Source organism: Battus philenor, unplaced genomic scaffold (assembly GCF_028537555.1).
Source record: "Battus philenor isolate CCGP_79_NKW_IND1 unplaced genomic scaffold, ilBatPhil1.0.hap1 SCAF_29, whole genome shotgun sequence".
Taxonomy (NCBI): Eukaryota; Metazoa; Arthropoda; class Insecta; order Lepidoptera; family Papilionidae; genus Battus; species Battus philenor.
The window spans coordinates 1,664,851-1,684,757 of NW_027181692.1; the positions used below are offsets into that span (position 1 = coordinate 1,664,851).

The window sequence follows — 19,907 nt, forward strand, 5'->3', positions numbered from 1 at the left end:
TATCTGGGGGGGAGGGGTTAAGCCTACATCCAGGTGTAGAAATTCTGTGGCTGAAATGAAGATTTAGATATTTACAGTAAATAGGCTGGATACGTTCGTCATAGCAAGAGAAGAGAGAGAGAGAAGTAGCTGCGTGCAGCATAAGACGGGTATCGTGGCAACCTTCGGGGAGGGGGAGGGGGGGCTATGTCTTTCGGTGCTAAAATGAAAGAGCTCCACTTAAATCCGATCCCGAATCAGTGTTGGCGGGTAAATGCTGTCTGTCATTTACAAAATACAAAATAAAAATAAGTACAATACCTACAGACTAAGCTAATGTTAAAAAAATTCACGAAAATGCTCTGTTAAATTACTATAAACTATTGAAGTTATACCCCTATCGACTTTGGAGGGAGCGTCACAATTAAATATATCTTAATATCGTCATATAAAACGGTTTAAAAAATAAACAACTTCATTTTTCTTCACCGGACAGAGTACATCAGGTAAGAATGTGTTTACATGCCTGAAAAATATTACCAATTTGTGCCTCCAATGTTACGTTATGTTCGATTACACTCGCGAACTTTAAAAAAGTCGACATGTAAACACATCTTTACATTTATATTAATATTTGACGCGATTATCATCTGTCCCTTCTTACATACAAAAGTGCGAATGAAAGGGCCATATTTACTCTGTCCAGCGAATATATTTTTTTTGTATAGTTTGATGTAAATAGATTTCAAAATATAAACAGACAGAAGTATAACTTATGCTATGTAGTTTTAAAACAATACTTGATCGAGCCAAACGTCATGAGTTTTCTCCATAATTCATGGCCCTGGTTTTCTTGTCCGGTGTTGTCATCTACTTCTTGAGTAGTTTCTCTTCCTCGGGGTTGCCATTTTCGTGGTTCTTGAACGTGGCGTTGGTGTGGGGGCTGGCGGAGGTCGGCAGGAACTGTAATAAAGTTTTTTTTTTAAATAGACAAGTTTAAACATGCTGTACAAGAATTTTTTTAATGGTCCCTCTAAACGATGCACGAGTTGATTTTCTAATAAATAAATATGTTACATAAGCAGGAGTTATTATTGAATTTTAAGACACGTAAAAGTAAAACCAAAGTATATACGCAAAAAAAGGGAATTTTTCCATAACATATATAAGATGGTGGACCGAAATGTAATGTCGTTTCTGTCAACATATTTAACAGAAAAGCCGATTGATTTGTCACCCCTCCGGTATTGATTTTGTATACTAGACGGCAAAAGGTTGTTGACGACGAAGGTGAATATATTGTTGACTAGAAATAAAACTTTATTAAAATTTGTTGTTAGAATTTAACTTAAGAAAGCGACATTACTTTCCGGTCCCTCTAATACTCGTATATTGTTTAAACATTTTGCCAAAAAGTAATTAAAAAAACATCACTAGAGTAACAATGATTCAATACTATTGGTATCCAGTAAACTGTTGTATTAATATGACCACACGCACATACACTTACAGGACAAATTAAAACCAAAAAAATTAATATACAGATTGTATTATATTTTCACGTTTTATCCTTCGATAATTAAAAGATATATTATCGAAACAGAAACTGCTATCTTTCTTTCTGGCACATTTTTTAAAGATTATTATTTAAAACAAAAGTGGTTTCCATGATAATCTGACACATGATCCTGATAAAACGTGGAGCCAATGTAATATCATAATGTTTTTTTTTTGTCCCTGCTGTTGGGGACCTCTCGTTCCCCTATCTCGTGTGGGATAGGGACTTTTTATTTCTAGTCATTTATTCATATTTTTTATTATTATCATTCTTCTCTTTCATGTATCAAATATCATAATGTTAATATGCCTTAATTTTTATGAATATATATATATTTTTTTTTTTCTAAAAACATGCATACATACATACTACATCATTTGTACACAACTAATTCTCTATATATCTACATCTTAAATGTCAAAACATAGTGACATATGACACGATTTTATAAAAATTAAGGCACGTTCACATTATACTATTACTTTTGTGCCACATATATATGTATATATATATATATGTGTATTAGTTCAAATTTTTATTGATTCAATTTTACCTGGTCCATAAATCTAGTGTTCTTCACCCTCCCATGCATGATACAGAGAAGTTACTTTGAGTGTAAATAATTTTTCTCTCTTTCCTCACATCCTTCACACATCATCTTACTTCCATCATCTATACTTCTGATTAAATTTGGTCATATCATCACAGAATATATTTATGTATTATTTTTGTTTACAGTTTTTACCATACTTTTACATTACCATAGTTATGTTATATACGAACCAAATATCCATAGAATAGCTAATATTTCTCGATGGGTACTTCCAAATTCTGAGCAGCATGAAAATATGAACGACTTTTTAAATATAAATATACATATAACTATTAAAATTGGTATGAATTTTTTTTTGCAGAGTCAGCTGGTTTGGGAAACCGCTGAGCACTCACATCATTTCAGTGAACGACTATGGAGTAAATTGGCTCAAGGTTCCCCACTAGTGGACCACGGTTTGAAATAGAACACGTCGATAAAACATAAGCATCACGAGAAGGGCACACAAAAGTGCTGAAACCTCGGCTTGGTGGGTTGCTATTCTATTGTCAGGCTAATAAATAATAATCTAACTTCTTCTTATAAGAACCTCCTAGGATTATTCATGCTAATATGATATAATATAAAAGAATCACTAACAGAATTACAAGATACACAATAATCCCCCCAAATAATGCACGAACACATATGCATGTGTACGTTAATACGTATATGCGTACATGAGTAAATGCATGCATGCACGCTAGAATTTATATAAATCTATACATATGTAAATGTATACCAAAATGCTTGCATATAAACTAGAATTTGTGCATGTATGAATAAGTGTATGGCATAAATATATACTTGCATGTTAACTAGAATATATGCATGTATACATGAATAGGTGCATGGTATACACGTATATGCATGTGCTTGCTATGATTACCATAGTCAACTTAATTAGCATGTGTGAAAAAATAGATCTTTTTGCTGTTAAAACTTATACTCATTATTCAAATTTAGAACACTGCACCCAATTATATACTATATTAATAATTAACTTAATTTGCTATATCGTACAAAACTTACTATATATTCATGAACATTATATATTTATTTTATTAGTAAGGAAAATCAACAAAATTATTATTAATAAAATTGAAATTTTAATTAAAGTCAACCACAACAAGCGGCAGTTATTTTATTAAATAAGAAACTGATCAAAAATTAATACCTACATTATACTCCAGGCTTTTAAAGACATTCCCATTCACATATACTGTCACTCTCTCTCTTGATATACATTCTCACACACATATGAATCTTATGTCAAAATATGTCCTCACCTGTCGCGGAGGCTTCTCCCTCTCCGGAACCTCCTCCATTCTATCACCCTCGCGCAAGAGCTGTAAGAATAAAATACAATAAAATTTTAATTTCTTTTTATATTTAACAATTATTTCTACCAAAATTGTCATATTAGATTTGCTTCGCCATTTCCGTGGTCTGCACTGTTGTGTGTAATTTTATTAAATACATTAATTAGTGACCCTATAACAACCCGTGCAGGTAAAAAATCAATTCTTAGTTGACCTCTACCAACCGTAAGGAATATTCCTACCCAATTTCAAGCCTAAAAGCCTTATGGTTTCAGAGATGTCGTGATGAGTCAGTACATATGAGGAAATATATTACCACAAATATATGATCTAGTTTTACAATGAAACAATTTATTCCATGGGTCAAGTATAGGCACTAAATCTTTCAGAGACCCTAGACCTTTAATCTTTTTTCACCAGGATGTACTAGATGAAGTACCAGCTCGAAGTTTTGGAATCCTTACAGAGCCAGGCAAAGTCTTATTGGTAAAGATGCTTTGAATGCTAAGCTTCAGAGCTTGGAGCATCAAAAAGTTGCCAGTTTATTGGTGTTCTACTGCATTTTGCAGAGTGTTAGTCGAAGTTACACCAAAAAATTCCACCATCTTATTTCTTCGGACAGCAAGAGCCAAGGAATGAAAGAACCTACCGGAGTCATTGTTTCCAGATATAAACTTAAGAGTCTTCAAGACAAGAGTGAATAGGTTTCTTCTGGAGCATGTACCATAAGCCCAGGCGAGACAGAGGTCAAATACTTAGCATATAACGAATAAAAAAGGAGGGATTTTTAGGGAACCTCTCCATCACAAAACCCTGACTTCTCCCAAGAGAACACGAGTTATATCAAATGGCATAATTTTGGCTTGGTCATCAAGTAGGGTAAGGAATCTCACCTTGTCAACTTCAGGTTCGATCTGCTCGTTGGTGCCACCCTTTGTGATGGCTCCCTTCTCCATTAGAGTTGCACGTTTTGCAGCCAAGTACAAGGACCTAAGAAACATATGTATTAAGGTAAGAAATTTGAAAATATACTAAAATTGAATGAACAGATAGACGCTCACTGCGAGGCTTAGGCAGGGAACCGGTCTTACATTGTCCGTATGCAGTGACTTCGGTCATACCTCGTTTAACCAAGAAAAACAAGTTATGTTTAACCTTACTGTCTGCTATACTTTCATGTACATAGTGCATAGTCTTCTGCATTGCTCTCGGTGTGACCTTGAGTCTCCTAGGCGCCATAGTAAATGATCACATCTCGGATCCGTACGTCATCACCGATAACACACATTGGTCAAGAGCTTCATCTTTAGAAGCTTCTAGAATGCTGGCCTTCACAATTGGCTATATATATATATATATATAAATGTATATACCTAACCCCACACACACACACACGCACACACACACGAACTCACACACATACTCACGCACACGCGCGCACACACGCACAAGCGCGCGCGCGCACACACACACGCACACGCACGCACGCACACACACACACACACACACACACACACACACACACACACACACACACACACACACACAAAATATTGTTGGAAGAGGTTGAAAAGAATCCATGGGGCAAGCCGTACCAGGTTGTAGTTAAACAACTGAGACATGAGAATACAACGCCCACTTGTCCTATTCTACTGGGAAGAATTGTCAGAGCTCTGTTCCCCACGCAACCAAAATCCTCCTTTCAACTAGGGATTGTGGATCCGAATGAAATCCCCCCTATTACCGAGAAGGAGCTAATGGTAGTGTGGGAGTCGTAGATGCGCTAATGTGATGTCTGGATGAATAATTGGTGTAAGATTTTGTGGGCGAGCGGAGCCGACGGGCGAGCCTAGTGTGCCGACGTAGTGCAGTGGGCACGCGCACGCACCGGTGACGCGGGCGCAGACCTTTTGTTTCAAACAACAAAGGCGCAGCTTTGTTCTATTGCCCGCTGTCGCTCGGTCGCGGAGCTCAGTGCGCCCCAGGATCCCACGGCGAATGCACGTTCTTTTTACTCGCCCTCAAGCGTTAACAAATATTTGTTCGTGCGTTAAATAAATTGATAAAGTGTTACAAACATCTTTTAATTACACCCTAACGGAGCATTAGAACGGGGCATGGAGCGGTAGGGTTGGAAACAACAAAGCTCCGGGACCGGATGGGATCCCCAACGTAGCTCTTAAGCAAGCTATTGTAGCAACACCAGGAGTCTTCTTGGAGGCCTACAATAGCTGCTTACTGGAAGGCACCTTTCCTACCGCGTGGAAACGACAGAGACTGATACTTCTCCCTAAAGGTAAGAAGCCACCAGACGAGCCATCGTCATACCGGCCCCTCTGTATGCTGGATACTGCGGGGAAAATACTAGAACGTATTATCCACAGCAGGATCGAAGCAGCAGTTGAACCCCACCTAACTAACTCACAGTATGGGTTCAGAAAAGGCCGGTCTACGCTAGACGCTATAGAGCAAGTAGTCAATATAGCAAAACTAGCAGTGTCTGGGAAAAGATGGAAGAGAGGCTCGATAAAATACTGCCTGGTTGCCACCTTGGACATTAAAAACGCCTTTAACTCAGCAAAATGGGAGGTCATCATGGGGACACTTAGCTCACTGAATGTACCTCTATACCTACGTAAAATAGTCGCTAGTTACTTCTCTGATAGGGTCCTCATATACACTACGGAAATCGGGACGGAGGAGTACAAAGTCACCGGAGGCGTCCCACAGGGGTCAGTACTAGGGCCACTTTTGTGGAACGCTATGTACGATGGACTCCTAAAGAAACATCTACCCAGCGAAACTAAACTCGTCGCATTCGCTGATGATCTAGCAGTCGTTATAGTAGCGAAACACGTGGAGGAAGTGAAGTGGGCATTTGAAAGATCCTTCCAAGTAATCACCCTGTGGATGAGGTCAGTCGGACTAGAACTGGCTGAGCAGAAGACGGAAGCAGTGCTCATTACTGGCAGGAGAGTTGCGGAGACCATCACACTCAATGTCGGCAGCTGTGAAATCGCAACTCAACCAGCTATACGGTACCTTGGAGTAATGATCGACCGTAGGCTAAACTTTAAAGATCAGGCTGAGAGAGCAGCAGCGAAAGCGTCTCTGGTGACAGCTAAACTCTGCCGACTCATGCCTAATGTCGGAGGTCCCAAGCAAAACAGAAGGAAGTTATTAGCGTCGGTGACTACGTCAGTGCTTATGTACGGAGTACCCATATGGTCCGACGCACTGAGCAAACAGGAGTCCCGACGGAAAATCGCCTCTGTTTATAGAGTCAGCACTCTACGGGTAGCTACGGGTAGCTAGCGCCTTTCGTACAGTATCGGAGGATGCAGCATGCGTGATAGCAGGTATGGTTCCTGTTGCGCTTCTTGCAGGCGAAAGAACTGATCTGTACCGAAGCAAAAAAAGCAAATCAGACCCAACTTCAGCTGAACTTAGAATTCGGGGAAGACTGAAAAGCTTGCAACAGTGGCAATCGTCCTGGGATAAGTCGACGAAAGGAAAATGGACGCGTAAGCTTATACCAAACCTAGAGTCATGGGTGAACCGAGATCATGGAGAGTTGAACTACTACCTGACTCAGATGATATCCGGCCACGGCTGTTATCGAGCGTATCTCCATAGGTTCAAATACGAAGATTCCCCTGACTGTCCAAATTGTGTCGGAATGATTGAAGATGCAGAGCTTGTTTTTTCGTCTGCCCCCGATTTAACGAAGCCAGGAGGTCTTGGGAAGAAGGTGTAGGATGCAAAATCTATCCTGAAACTCTGATAGCTACAATGCTATCCTCGCCTTCGGCCTGGGAACTTACGAGCGCGTACTGTACGACGGTGCTAAAGGAGTTGCGTAAAATAGAGCAAGAGCGGAGGAAGTTGGCCTGAACAGCCACTCTATCAGAGAAAGCTGCGGCTAAATCCCCCCCGCGAAGTAATGCCTAACGGCCATGCCGTGGGGACCAGGGATACCGAAGAGAGAGGATTGTTTTTAGTCGGTATTGATCTAGATCGAGTCCGACATACGGGGCACCAACATCAGGCCCTATGATACGTAAACGTATTTTTAAACCTCTATAAAAAAAAATAAAAAAACACACACACACACACACACACACACACACACACACATACCCACACATATATTTTAATGGAGATAATCTTTAAGTTAAGGAATACATAATAGATGTTTAAAATTTGATTACATATCAAATAACTTTTTTATGGCCCCACTATTGGAGACTTCTCGTACCTCTAATCTTGTTTTGGGACAGGGTTTTTGTTCCACTGTTATTTTTTTTCCACATCCTTTTTTATTTTTATGATCTGTCATCCCTCTTAAGATCTATCTTTCCTCTTTTTTCATTCTACAATCTTATTTCATTCTTTTTCATACTAATTTCCATCCATTTATCGCCTCGTCTCTCAAATACCACAGAATTATCACATTTCTTTATACTATTTCACATTTTTATCATCCTTATAATATGCTATTTATTACAACTTACCACAGATCACCTTTTTTGTTTAAATTTTATTTTCTATACATTTAATTATAATTCTACATCCTGTTTATTTGGTGGCTAACCCGACCTGTATTTGGTTTTTTTTTGTGATATCCTTCACAATCCTTCTGCAGAACTTCAGGAACTCTGGCCTATCGTTGTTATATATGTAATTAACACATTCGGAGGCGTATCGAAGTCTTCCAAATGTGGTACAGTCGGCCACCAGATGCACCACGGTCTGATCCACGCCCGGTTAATAGAAGCACGAGGGTCTTCCCTTCAGCTTAAAACGGTTAAGGTACTCTGGGAATCCCCCATGCCAAGTGAATAGCTATCAAATTAATTTTGACCATGATCAAATGGGTTAAGGGTGATGAAAACAAGTACCTCTTTATGGTGAGATAGTACAGTTCTGCAATGGCACGAACTGAGTAATCCGGTACGAAGGTGTGGCGCAGCATTGAGTCCATGTTGAGGTTCTGCAGGGAGCCGAGGGTCGACGGCGCCGGGGACTCCGCTATTGGACAAACACGTAAATGTATCATCAGTTATTTTTTAATACTGTGTATCGTAAACATTTAAAAAAGTATAGTACCCGGCGATAAATATTGCACATCGAAATTTGGAAAGAGATAATCGGCTAAATTCGGCTTCTTAGCCGATTGTCGCTTTCCAAAGGTCGATGTGCAATATTTATCGCCGGGTACTGTACATAGTGGCCTGATAATTAAGCAAAAACCTACAGTGAATGGTTTAATCATCATCCTTTCTTTTTTTTACTTCTAATTACGATCTTCAGAAACCACTTGTGGTTTTTTTGGTAAACACATACATGTATGTTGTTGCCGCAAAATTATAATTAAAAAAATTCAGAGATTCATGCTAGGATAAAAAAAAAATAGTTTTTAAAAAAGTCTGTGTAAAACGACTGTTGGGTATAAACGGGTGTCCTTTATAGTGTATGTAATTTTGGAGTGCTTATTACTTAAAGTACAAAAAAAAACAACCAAAAAAAAATCAAATCGGTGCCTAACATATTTAAAAAAAAAAAAACATTTTTTGTTTGACCTTACTATATACCTATACTTTCATGTACACCACGGTCGCAAATTAATGAAACTAGTTGCGTTTTTGATTTTATTTTATTGCACATAAAAGTTCTTAATATCTTCCCGACAACCCGCGACGCCACGTCTACCGGCTCGTGGCCGCCACTCGGGAACCTTTCTGCCCCAAGCGCCATGAATTGCAGTAGCAATGTACCACGCCCGCTGCCACTACAGACGTGCAATTCTTTGAACTACATCGATGATCTTGGTTATTCTGCGGATCTCCTCCTTCTCCAATGCTCTCTGGTTGACCCTCAAGGTCTTATTTTCTTCTTAAGTCCATCGGATATAACAACGTCTCGGATCCGTGTCATTTTTTTCTTAATTCTAACCTTGTATTTTACTTAAACCTTAACCTTATTTGTGATCATCATTTGAGACCTAAGATGTCTAATTCTGGACATATGCCTCCCACATAGATTTTCAGAAGAATCAGTTGCAAAGCGTGCATACGGCTTGTTGAACATGCTTCGCAGAAACATTACACCCAGCTGCTATCAGCTCTGCGTTCAATGCAAAGCCTTACCAAGTCCAACGTTCTGCGTGAGAGCCTGGACACCGAAGTACGTGAAGGGTCCAGCTTCGAAGACCAGGTTTTCGCGGCCCACCGTCACTTCCACACGTCCCTCGAGGATCAACACGAAGTAGTCCACCTATAAAATTGAAGATATCAAGTTAACTTTTACACTTGTACAATGTTAAGCGACATTGAAATCATCCTGTACAAAAATATCACTTTGAAATATGTTATACACCTATCCCCCCTTTTACACGGTAGATACGTTCCTGAGAAAAACGTGTAAATCGAAAATTAAAAATTTTCAAGTCAAAACCGTGTAAATCGAAAAGCTTGCAGAAAATGCTAAATTTTGCTATTTAACAGTTGTGATTTTTTTCAATATTTTTAGGTGTACACAGAAATAAAAATAAAATGCATTGGCAAGTTAAAATATTTAATATATTACGGAAACACTGAAGAACAAAAAATAAAACCAAAGGTGTTTTATTATTCTTTATCACTGCCAGAAATTACTCCCATTCTGTTTTTGGGAATCGAAGGTTCGAATTCACTTTCATCACTCGAAGTTATTTGTGCCGATTCGATGTTTGAAGAAGAAATATTTACATTATGAGAGATGGTAAAATCTGTTATTAACAATTGCTTCGAATCTTTTGTAAGATCTTTGTAAACTTCTTCATATTGAGCCAAGTCAGCACATAGCTTGGGATTCCCCGTGAAATGTGTACACAGCATACATGTCCAATCACAGTTGCATTTATTAGAGTGCAATAAAAACCAAAAAAAAAACTTATTTGGAAAACCGTGTAAAAGCGAAAACGTGTAAAACGAGACCCGTGTAAATCGGGGGATAGGTGTATTTATATATTTTTTTCTATTTTAATGCATCAGGCTAATAACATTTGGTAGTACAAAGTCTGTAGGGACATCAATTTGTCTCACCGGCTTCCCCTCCTGGAAGACGTATCTCTTGGGGTCGTTCTTGTCCTCGTCACCACGCAGCTTGATGTGCTGGATCACGTCTTGCTTGAGGAGTCTTCTGAGGACCGTCTCCGAGATCATGTCCGGTCTGAACGCGTCCACACCTGGAATTTTGTGAAATCATATAAATATTTTAAATAACCTGTAAACATAGAGTATGATGTCTACCTAGGTGGATATTGATTCATGTAATAACTTTCCATTTTATATATATACACATATATATACACACACACATAAAATTCTCGTGTCACGGTGTGCGTGATTGAACTCCTCCGAAACGGCTCGACCGATTTTCGTGAATCTTAGCGCGCACATCGACCAGGGCGGAGAATCTGACAACATTTATTTTTCATCCCCCTAAATGTTAAGGGTAGCCCACCCCTATTTTTTTTAAACCAATTTTTTGTTTTTATTTTTTTTATGATCCAGCATACAAAAATACATACAACACTAAATTTTCATACCCCCACGATCAACCCTAATCTGTTATTTGTTTTTTAATGTTTCCTAGAAATAACATACATGGCAAAACAACGTTTGCGGGATCAGCTAGTAAATATTTGATTGCCATTCTCAATAGGAACGTCGAGGTGGAGGAGAAAATTCTTTTCACATAATTAAAGCTATAACTAAAGAATCAGCTGATGAAGACACTCACTGGCGGTGAGGAACTGGAAGGTGGCGAGAACCATCTGCGGTGACACGTGCACTCTGTGAGCCTGGTGTCCAGCGAACGCGGCCAGGTCCTGGAACTTGTTCAGGGGCCGCGCGAGACGTTTCTTCGTACGGTTGTCACCTGGAAACAACAATCAGGTTATATTTAAAATATCTTTATTCAATTAGACATTTCACGTGCACTTTTGAATCGTCGATTATTTAACATGAGCAGCAAGCTGCCGCCGGCTGACGCTGGTCTTACATACGGACAGAAGCTCAACAGTTGATCTAAATATATATATATATATATATATATTATATCTAAATATATATATATATATATATATATTTAGATATAATATATATATATATATACATATATATTTGTTTCAATAGTGATTTTATAATTATATAAAAAAAATCTTAGCAAATTAGGACTTTTTTTCTTAGTATTTTTAATTAAAGTACATATAGAGCCTCATTGAAGATAAAAAAAGATTTATTTATTTTATTATACATAAAATATCCCCTATGGGGGTGGAGCTTTCCAAATGATCACGATGATGATGAACATCCCCATCTTCATCTATACCATGGATGCACAGACCGCGGCCCGCCGGTCGAATACTGGTGGCCCGCCGACAGCAAAAATACTCTGGTACATTCGAAAAATATTGAATTCCATTCCAGAATAAAAGCAAAAAAATTTAATTACCTATATTCCTGGCGGCAAGCCCGCCATCAGTTCATGATTTGCCCGAGTGGCCCCTAGTCTGTGCAACCATGATCTATACAAAGTAAATATATACTTACTGATGACGTCAGTTTCATCGACAATCTCCGCCTGGATCATCTCCTCGATGACGTCCTCGAGGGTGACCAGGCCGACGGTCTCGTATACCGGGTCCCCGTCTCCCTCCTCGATGCGCTGCACGAACGCCATGTGACCTTTATGACCTGTAATACATGATATAAGCTGATCAGTAGATTTCTAACACCGGGCTGAAGAGGCCTGGTTTCAGCATGGTATACCTCACAATTACAACGTAAGCATGAACTTTTAAAATTAGCAAACGGAACCATGATTCTCGCTTCTGGTTCAAGTCTTCCGGTGATTTACATAGGTGGATATTCAATGGAATCAGGCGTTACCTCGCGGAAGTCCATCCTAAGTAAGAAAAGGACCAATATTTAGCCACTTCCGCACATGCAGTGGTAGTCGTGCAACAAAGTGCACCGTCCGCCAGCCCGCTGATAAATACGTATGCGGCAAACAATGCGAATTACACAACTGCCACCGCCAAATCACTCAACACGTGTTTCACCCCTCCACGGGGCATATTCAGGAATTATGTTACACCGATTAGCGCCAAACACAGAGTCAATTTTCTTATATTTATTTAACATTCTTGTGGCTAAGTTTTATATCATTATGAGTAAGACATCCACAGTTGTGTATATTCTTCTGTGGTGTGGTCCACTGTGGTGTACACTGCCAGCTGTCTTGTGTTGAGATGGGCAAGAAAGTAAAAGAGGAAAGTGACATCTCCCTCATGGGCGAGCACAAATGTAATCTTACGTTTCTAAGGTTCTGCAGAAAAGTGGTGCATTAAGACCATTGCTAGCAACAAAAGCGAGGATTAAAATAAATGCTCGGGTAAATAGAAACTGTAAATAAAGTAAACATGTAAACATACGCTACGAAATAAGAATCAAATTAATTAGAATTGTAAACATAGAACGAAAGGCGACGTGTGAAAGACCAGAACGCGAAGAAATGAAAGATCTTTTGAAGGATTTCAGGAATGGAGCGAAGGAATTTGTGAGAAAAGAAAGGGGGGAGAGAGATGGAAATAAAAAATCTAAAAAATTATTTACACCCGCATAGTAATGTCACTGCACCAAAAGCATGTGAAACCAAATTAAAAAAGCGACTTGCATTGACTTTGTTCATCAACCTCATTATGTTGATTTAATTTAATTTTTAATAAATATATGAGTACAGTACCCGGCGATAAATATTGCACATCGACCTTTGGAAAGAGACAATCAGCTAATTTCGACTTCGTATAGCGTTATCTCTGTCGCATGACTAACAAAACGTCATAGGTAGTGTGGGACAGAGATAGTGCATTACGACACCGATTGTCTCTTTCTAAAGATCGATGTGCAATATTTATCGCCGGGTACAGTAAAGTTTTACATGTTTTTGGAGAACGTGTTTCAAGTTCAAGTTCACCAATACTCTGATGATTAACATCATCACACATTCTAAAGGTTTATCTGACCAATGTGGGATATAATAGAAATGGATCAAAAATTATATCAACTATTTCCCCCATCGGGTAACAAGACCCACGGAATCAAGGATGGAGAGCCCACTGCAAGGGATATGCCTCCATCATAGATCATCACGATGATAAGTCGTTGGTCCACCCAGTGGTCGCCACACGAGAACCTTTCAAAGGCCATCAGTTGGACGAGAAATGTTCTATGCATCATCATGCAATTCATCGAGCCACATCGGTGATTCTGGTTCTTTCACAGATCTAATTTCTAATTCGATCTCTTCGTAATTGATCATTTGATCAAAGTAAGCGTAAAATTATTATAATCAATCATCACATGTCGATGATGTTATCACCGTGAAGGATGTGCCAATTAAAATCTGTCTAGACTTAAAGCTATAATAAAAAAAAAACTGTGCCAAGTGTGTGGGCGGCCATGACGTCACCGCAAAATTTGTTCATGAGTAATGCTAAGTGTCTACTGTGTAAATTAAAACCTACAGGATGTTTAGTTATAGGTGTTAAACTTTAAATGGGTGAAAACATTTTTATCGAGTCCAAAAACATTTATGTATTATAAGAACCAATGGTTGTCGACCCCTGGACAATACATTTGTAAATCTGATTGTATATACAGCACCAGGAAAGACACAATGGTGAAAGCCTTTTAGAGACATAAATTGAGATATAGACTACACAACAACACCTCCTACAACACGAAAAACGCGGTGTACAATTTATCCTCGTATAACGCGTATATACAAAGTATTTTCGTTCAACTTTATAAAGTAGTTTAAATAAGAATACAAAGCATGAATACATGTAATAGTGACCAATGTATATACTCAGGGGTGGCCAAACTGCGGCTCTGAACGATTATTTTTGTCTCCGTTCGATTGTCGAATTATTTCAATATTTAAATTTATATAACACATGTCAGCTGCTGGGAAATCTAAACAAATTTTGGTGTGAATAATTATTATTATTGCATCACAACATTAGCGAAATACAAACACCGATCGTAATTAACTAATCGGCGTCTTAAGTATTGTTAGGAGTGCTGTCATATACGTGTGCATATATCTAACTTCAATAAATGTTTTATACTTTAGTTTAAATAGTTTCAATAAATATGATTTCTGTAATAAAAATATTCTTTTGCGTGTTTTAAATGCGTATTCAATTGCGGCTCAAAATATTTCAAATTTCGAAAAATCTCTCGCACTATCAAAAAGATTTGACACGCCTGACATACAGGATGATTGGTTTTCGATATAAAAGTTATGACTGGTGAATTTATAGTTCATTTGCTATCAAATAATGTATTGGTGACTGTATCTAAAAATCAATGATTTGAGAAAAAATAACGTACTTTTTTACTACTCAAAGATACTGGCCAGACGAATACGTGCAGAAAAAAAATTACGATATATTAGTGTCAAAAAAGCTAAAAGATTCCTGACCAATGATCTATACGTTCAGCTAAAATCAATCACCATGTATATCATTATACGTAACATGCATGCGTAAATAGCAAAAGCTATCAAGACGGAATATGACACGTGATGACGTCACTCGAGTCTTCCGCCAAATGGTATGAAAGCGAGAGTGTGACGTCATCGATGCTAACGTCATCTGGCACACGACCAACAATCATCATTGCTATCAATGAAATGACAGCCCAGTGTAGTTTTCTCTTGTGACGGTATATATACTGTTGCTATGTGGCCAGAGGTCTTCTAAAGCCTCCCCCCCTTCTCTACCACCGCTAAATGCTATAAATTCACCGGAATAAGTCTTCCAGCTCTTCGATCGCTTGGGCGAACGCGTCGTCATGATGGAAGGTATATGACTATTCTCGCCATGAATTTATGACGTAGATGTTGCTGCCCATAGTCCACTATCTATAAGCCTATGTCCAGAAGTGGGAATCTTAAAACCTATGACCTTTACTACATCGATGATCTACAACAGTGAATTTCCTTCCAAAGTGGTCTATATCGACCCCTAGGGGTCTATGACAACCTGCAAGGGGTCTACGTCAGCGATAAATTTGAGTGTCCATGAAATGAAAATGGGGGTCCACGATAGTCGATCTCAACACATACACTTATAGTACTTATTTACTTACATCATACTATCTTATAATATCAAAACATTTACATTATTTATAAAAGTACCTATGAAGTAACAAAATATTAATATGTTACGTATATTTTACATAACAGATACAAAATTTTATTTTGAGTAGTTTTAATTTAAATTAAATCATAAATGTATAAATTAACATGTGTTTTTACTTTAAGTTTTTAACACTAAAGTTCACTACAGTTAGAAATTTACAGGAAATCAATATCAGGTAAGTAGGGGGTCTATCCAACACGGAAAAACATGGCAAGGGGTCTACGACACAAAAAAGTTTGGGGAACTCTGATTTACACAGTGGTCTGATTCTTTTGCCTATCTCCTCATTTTAGATTCCACGTACATACCTTCCTTGAATTGCTTCAGCATCACGTCAAGAGTGACGTCCTCGAAGACGAAGTTGCAGGGGTTCTGGTAGTATTGGCAGAGAGTCTTCAGCGGGGTATTGTCGTCAGGGTCCACGAAGGCCAGATCCTTGATGAACAGCACCGTCACTATGTTTCCGCGACTGCCTTCATACACCGGTATACGGGAGTACCCTGGAAGTGCATGTGGTATTAAACTATTGGTTTCTAAATTGGGGTCTATGATGGCAAAACAAAAAATGGGGGATGCACAATTAGTAAGTGGGATTCTATGAAAAATTATCTGATTTCTATGGAGAACTGAAATATAATATTAATGTTTACAAAACACAAGTTACAGAACCCTCTGAACAATAAACACGGAACCCTAGTATCAAGAAGTGCCGTAAACACGTCTGACCTTGAAGTTATTTATAGATTTTTGTGTACGGTTCTCGAAAATTCTAACCGAGTACTATCTCTAACTTACTAGAACCTTCTCCGTAGTATAAATATGTGTACTCCCTATGTCGACAGTGCTTTGTTGTTTCGAGTTATAAGATTAAGATCTACGATCAGCGATGCAAAATGACTATTTGGCAAGTTATTTGGGCAGTGATTTCTTGAGCGATTTGGAAGCGAAGTTTGGACTAAGCGAAAGCATACTTTGTGTTAAAGTAGGTTGACCATGTGATTTGTGAATAAAGGACTCCTTGTGAACCAGTGGTGTCTCATTTCGAGTCAGAATCCACAGTACGTAACAGTATGTTAAACTAGCTGTGCCCGTGACTACGCCCGCGTAGAATTTAATAAAAAAATTGTCTACATTTTTTAGTTTTTTAGTGTAATTTTTTTTTAAATCAACGTTAAAGGTAACTAAGTTACTTCTTATTACATCAGCTACCTGCCAGTAAAAATCCCGTGAAAATCGGTTCAGCCATTTCAGAGATAAGCCATAACAAACGGACAGACAGACAAACTTTATAAAAATGTAATTTTGGTATATATACGTTACCCGACTTGACGATTTCCGACATGGTCTCAAAGTCCATAACGCTGGTGATGGGCAACATAAAACAGTCCTTCAGCTTCGTCATCACATCCTTCACCGTCTTCTTACGAAGGTCAAGGGCTCCGGAGATGATGTTCACCTCCTCCTTGTCCAAGTCGTTAACGTGGTTAGTTACCTGAGTGAAAAATAAATAAATACATTAATAAAATATATATACATATATATATGTCAATGAATTTAACTGTAAAAACAGACATTGGGATGTGATATGTGTATATATTTGTCCATTTATTATGATAAAAATAAAGTAATTTCTCTTTCTATTACTTTTATGAACAGTCGAACTGTTCTGTTGAGAATTATCATACCATCATTTCAGTTTCAAATTATATATCACAATATGTACTCATTAAATGCGATGATGTCTTCCATATAATTAAAAATCTGAACAAAAAGGCAATTTACACCTAAAACAAACTGTTGAATAATAACAATTTTTCTAAAACCTAATATAAAATGTAAAATTTTCACTACGATGTATGATTACTAAATCCTATCGAGTACAGACAGATACACATTCATTTTTATACATATCGGAACTCTGTAGTTTCGGCCAGCGTTGACAGATGGCGCTAGTTGTTTGTAAACGTATATAAGGGGCGCCGCGCGGTAGAATCGACATTAGTCAAGAAGACTTGACAACGAAGTGTGAATTATATAACATTGTATTTCTGGAATCATACCGAGGACCTTCGATCGCAAGTCTAAGTTGTTCACCTCTGGGCTACCACCATATACTAATTATCTTTGCACCAGAGAATGCCGAATGAGTAGAAAAATAATAAATTCTCAGAGTCGTTTCAGAATATTCTAGTGTTATACTATACAAAAGTGCTTTCCATATTAAGCAAACTCCTTGTATTACGTACATTATAAACATTATTATCGTTATCAACTTGACGAAGGCTTCTTATACAAATTTCAAATAGGATTTGTTGAATGCAGGTTGCGTCTTATCTTCAGACGAGCTTAACACGAAATACAACGTCTGACTAGTACGGGACAGAGAACCAGAATCACTGATATGGCTCGATGAAGTGCTCGTTTGAAATGGCAGTGAGCAGAGCAAATCTCTCGTCCAACTGATGGCCTTTGAAAGATTCTCGAGTGGCGACCACTATATGCACCAACGACATGATAAAGGTCTCGGGAATGATCATCGTGATGATCTATGATGGAGGCATATCCCTTGCAGTGGGCTCTCCATCCGTGCGTCTTGTTACCCGATGGGGGAAATAGTTGATATAACACTTTTGATCCATTTCTATTAGATCCCACATTGGTCGGATAAACCTTTAGAATGTATGATGGTGTTATAATCATCAGAGTATTGGTGGACTTGAACTTGAAACACGTTCTCTAAAAACATGTAAAAGTATACAGTACCCGGCGATAAATATTGCACATCGACCTTTGGAAAGAGACAATTGGCTTTGTAATGCACTATCTTTGTCCTACACTACCTATGTGACGTTTTGTCAGTCGTGCGACAGAGATAACGCTCTACGACGTCGAAATTAGCCAATTGTCTCTTTCTAAAGGTCGATATGGAATATTTATTGCCGGGTACTGTATATTTAAAAATCAACGACCTATATAGTAAAGTTTGTAGGTACAGCGTGCGAAATTTCAGACTGGAGACACATTCGTGATATTTTTAAAGACCACTGGAGGTTATATCAGATTTGGGCGATGCGCCAAATTCCTTAGCGAATGTGTTTCGCCGTTCAAAGTTTTGTCAACTCCACTCGGTTTCATTACGTATTTTTAATGCGTTAAACTTTGAGTACTCTCTTTATTCGAAAAGAAAAACTCAGACCATAGACGCCTACTGCAAGGCAGTTACTCCAAAGATATCTATGAGAGGATATACACCTATCCCCCGATTTACACGGTACTTGTTTTACACGTTTTCGCTTTTACACGGTTTTCCAAAAGTTTTTTTTCTCGTTTTTATCGCACTCTACTAAATGCTGCTGTGATTGAACACGTGCGCTGTGTACACATTTCACGGGGAATCCCGAGCTCATGTGCTGACTTGCTGCACACGCACACTGTGTCTGTATATCTTCGCATAAAATTGAAGTTTTATCTACGGAATATTGTATTTGAGTGAAAGTTTCAGTTTCAGAAAGATTTAATTTTCCATATTCGTAAATTACGAGTGCATAATTTAGATTATTATAAATTAAAAATAGTGTTTTCGTAATATATTAAATATTTTAACTTTCCAATGCATTTTATTTTTATTTCTGTGTACACCTAAAAATATTGAAAAAAATCACAACTGTTAAATAGCAAAATTATGCATTTTCCGCAAGTTTTTCGATTTACCCGTTTTTGACTTGAAAGTTTTTTATTTTCGATTTACACGTTTTACTCAGGAACATATCTATCGTGTATTTACACGGGGGATAGGTGTACCATAATAGCTACACTGAATCGCAGTGTGGTATTATGGTACGCAGAGGATGCTTCTGCAATACCTCTGGTAATTTGTTTGTGAGCTAAAGAGTTAGTGTCTTATTAAAAGATATTTGTAACACTTTATCAATTTATTTAACACACGAACAAATTTTTATTAGCGCTTGGGTGCGAGCAAAAAGGACGTGTATTCGTCGTAGGACTCTGGGGCGCAATATGCTCTGCAACCGAGTGAAAGCGGGCAATAGAACAAAGGCGCAAAAGAAACAAAAGAAACAAAAGTAACAAAAGGTCTGCGCCCGCGTCACCGGTGCGTGCATGTGCTCGCTGCACTAATTCGGCACACTAAGTTCGCCCGTCGGCTACGCTCGCCCACAAAATCTTACACCTATTATTCAT

At 38.2% G+C, this 19,907-nt stretch overlaps 1 protein-coding gene across 1 annotated transcript in view; it reads right to left on the reverse strand.

Annotated features, from left to right (window-relative positions):
- Positions 1-578: 578 nt before the first annotated feature.
- LOC137926220 (unextended protein-like) overlaps positions 579-19,907 on the reverse strand; it is a 69,356-nt gene continuing 50,027 nt past the window's right edge. The window contains exons 5-14 of the mRNA XM_068769796.1: positions 17,028-17,199; positions 16,016-16,207; positions 12,049-12,192; positions 11,237-11,374; positions 10,537-10,679; positions 9,601-9,727; positions 8,353-8,482; positions 4,345-4,441; positions 3,419-3,478; positions 579-942 (exon numbers count right to left, since the gene is read on the reverse strand). Coding sequence (XP_068625897.1) covers positions 850-942; positions 3,419-3,478; positions 4,345-4,441; positions 8,353-8,482; positions 9,601-9,727; positions 10,537-10,679; positions 11,237-11,374; positions 12,049-12,192; positions 16,016-16,207; positions 17,028-17,199 — 1,296 coding nt within the window. The 3' untranslated portion in view covers positions 579-849. The remainder of the gene's footprint in view (positions 943-3,418; positions 3,479-4,344; positions 4,442-8,352; positions 8,483-9,600; positions 9,728-10,536; positions 10,680-11,236; positions 11,375-12,048; positions 12,193-16,015; positions 16,208-17,027; positions 17,200-19,907) is intronic.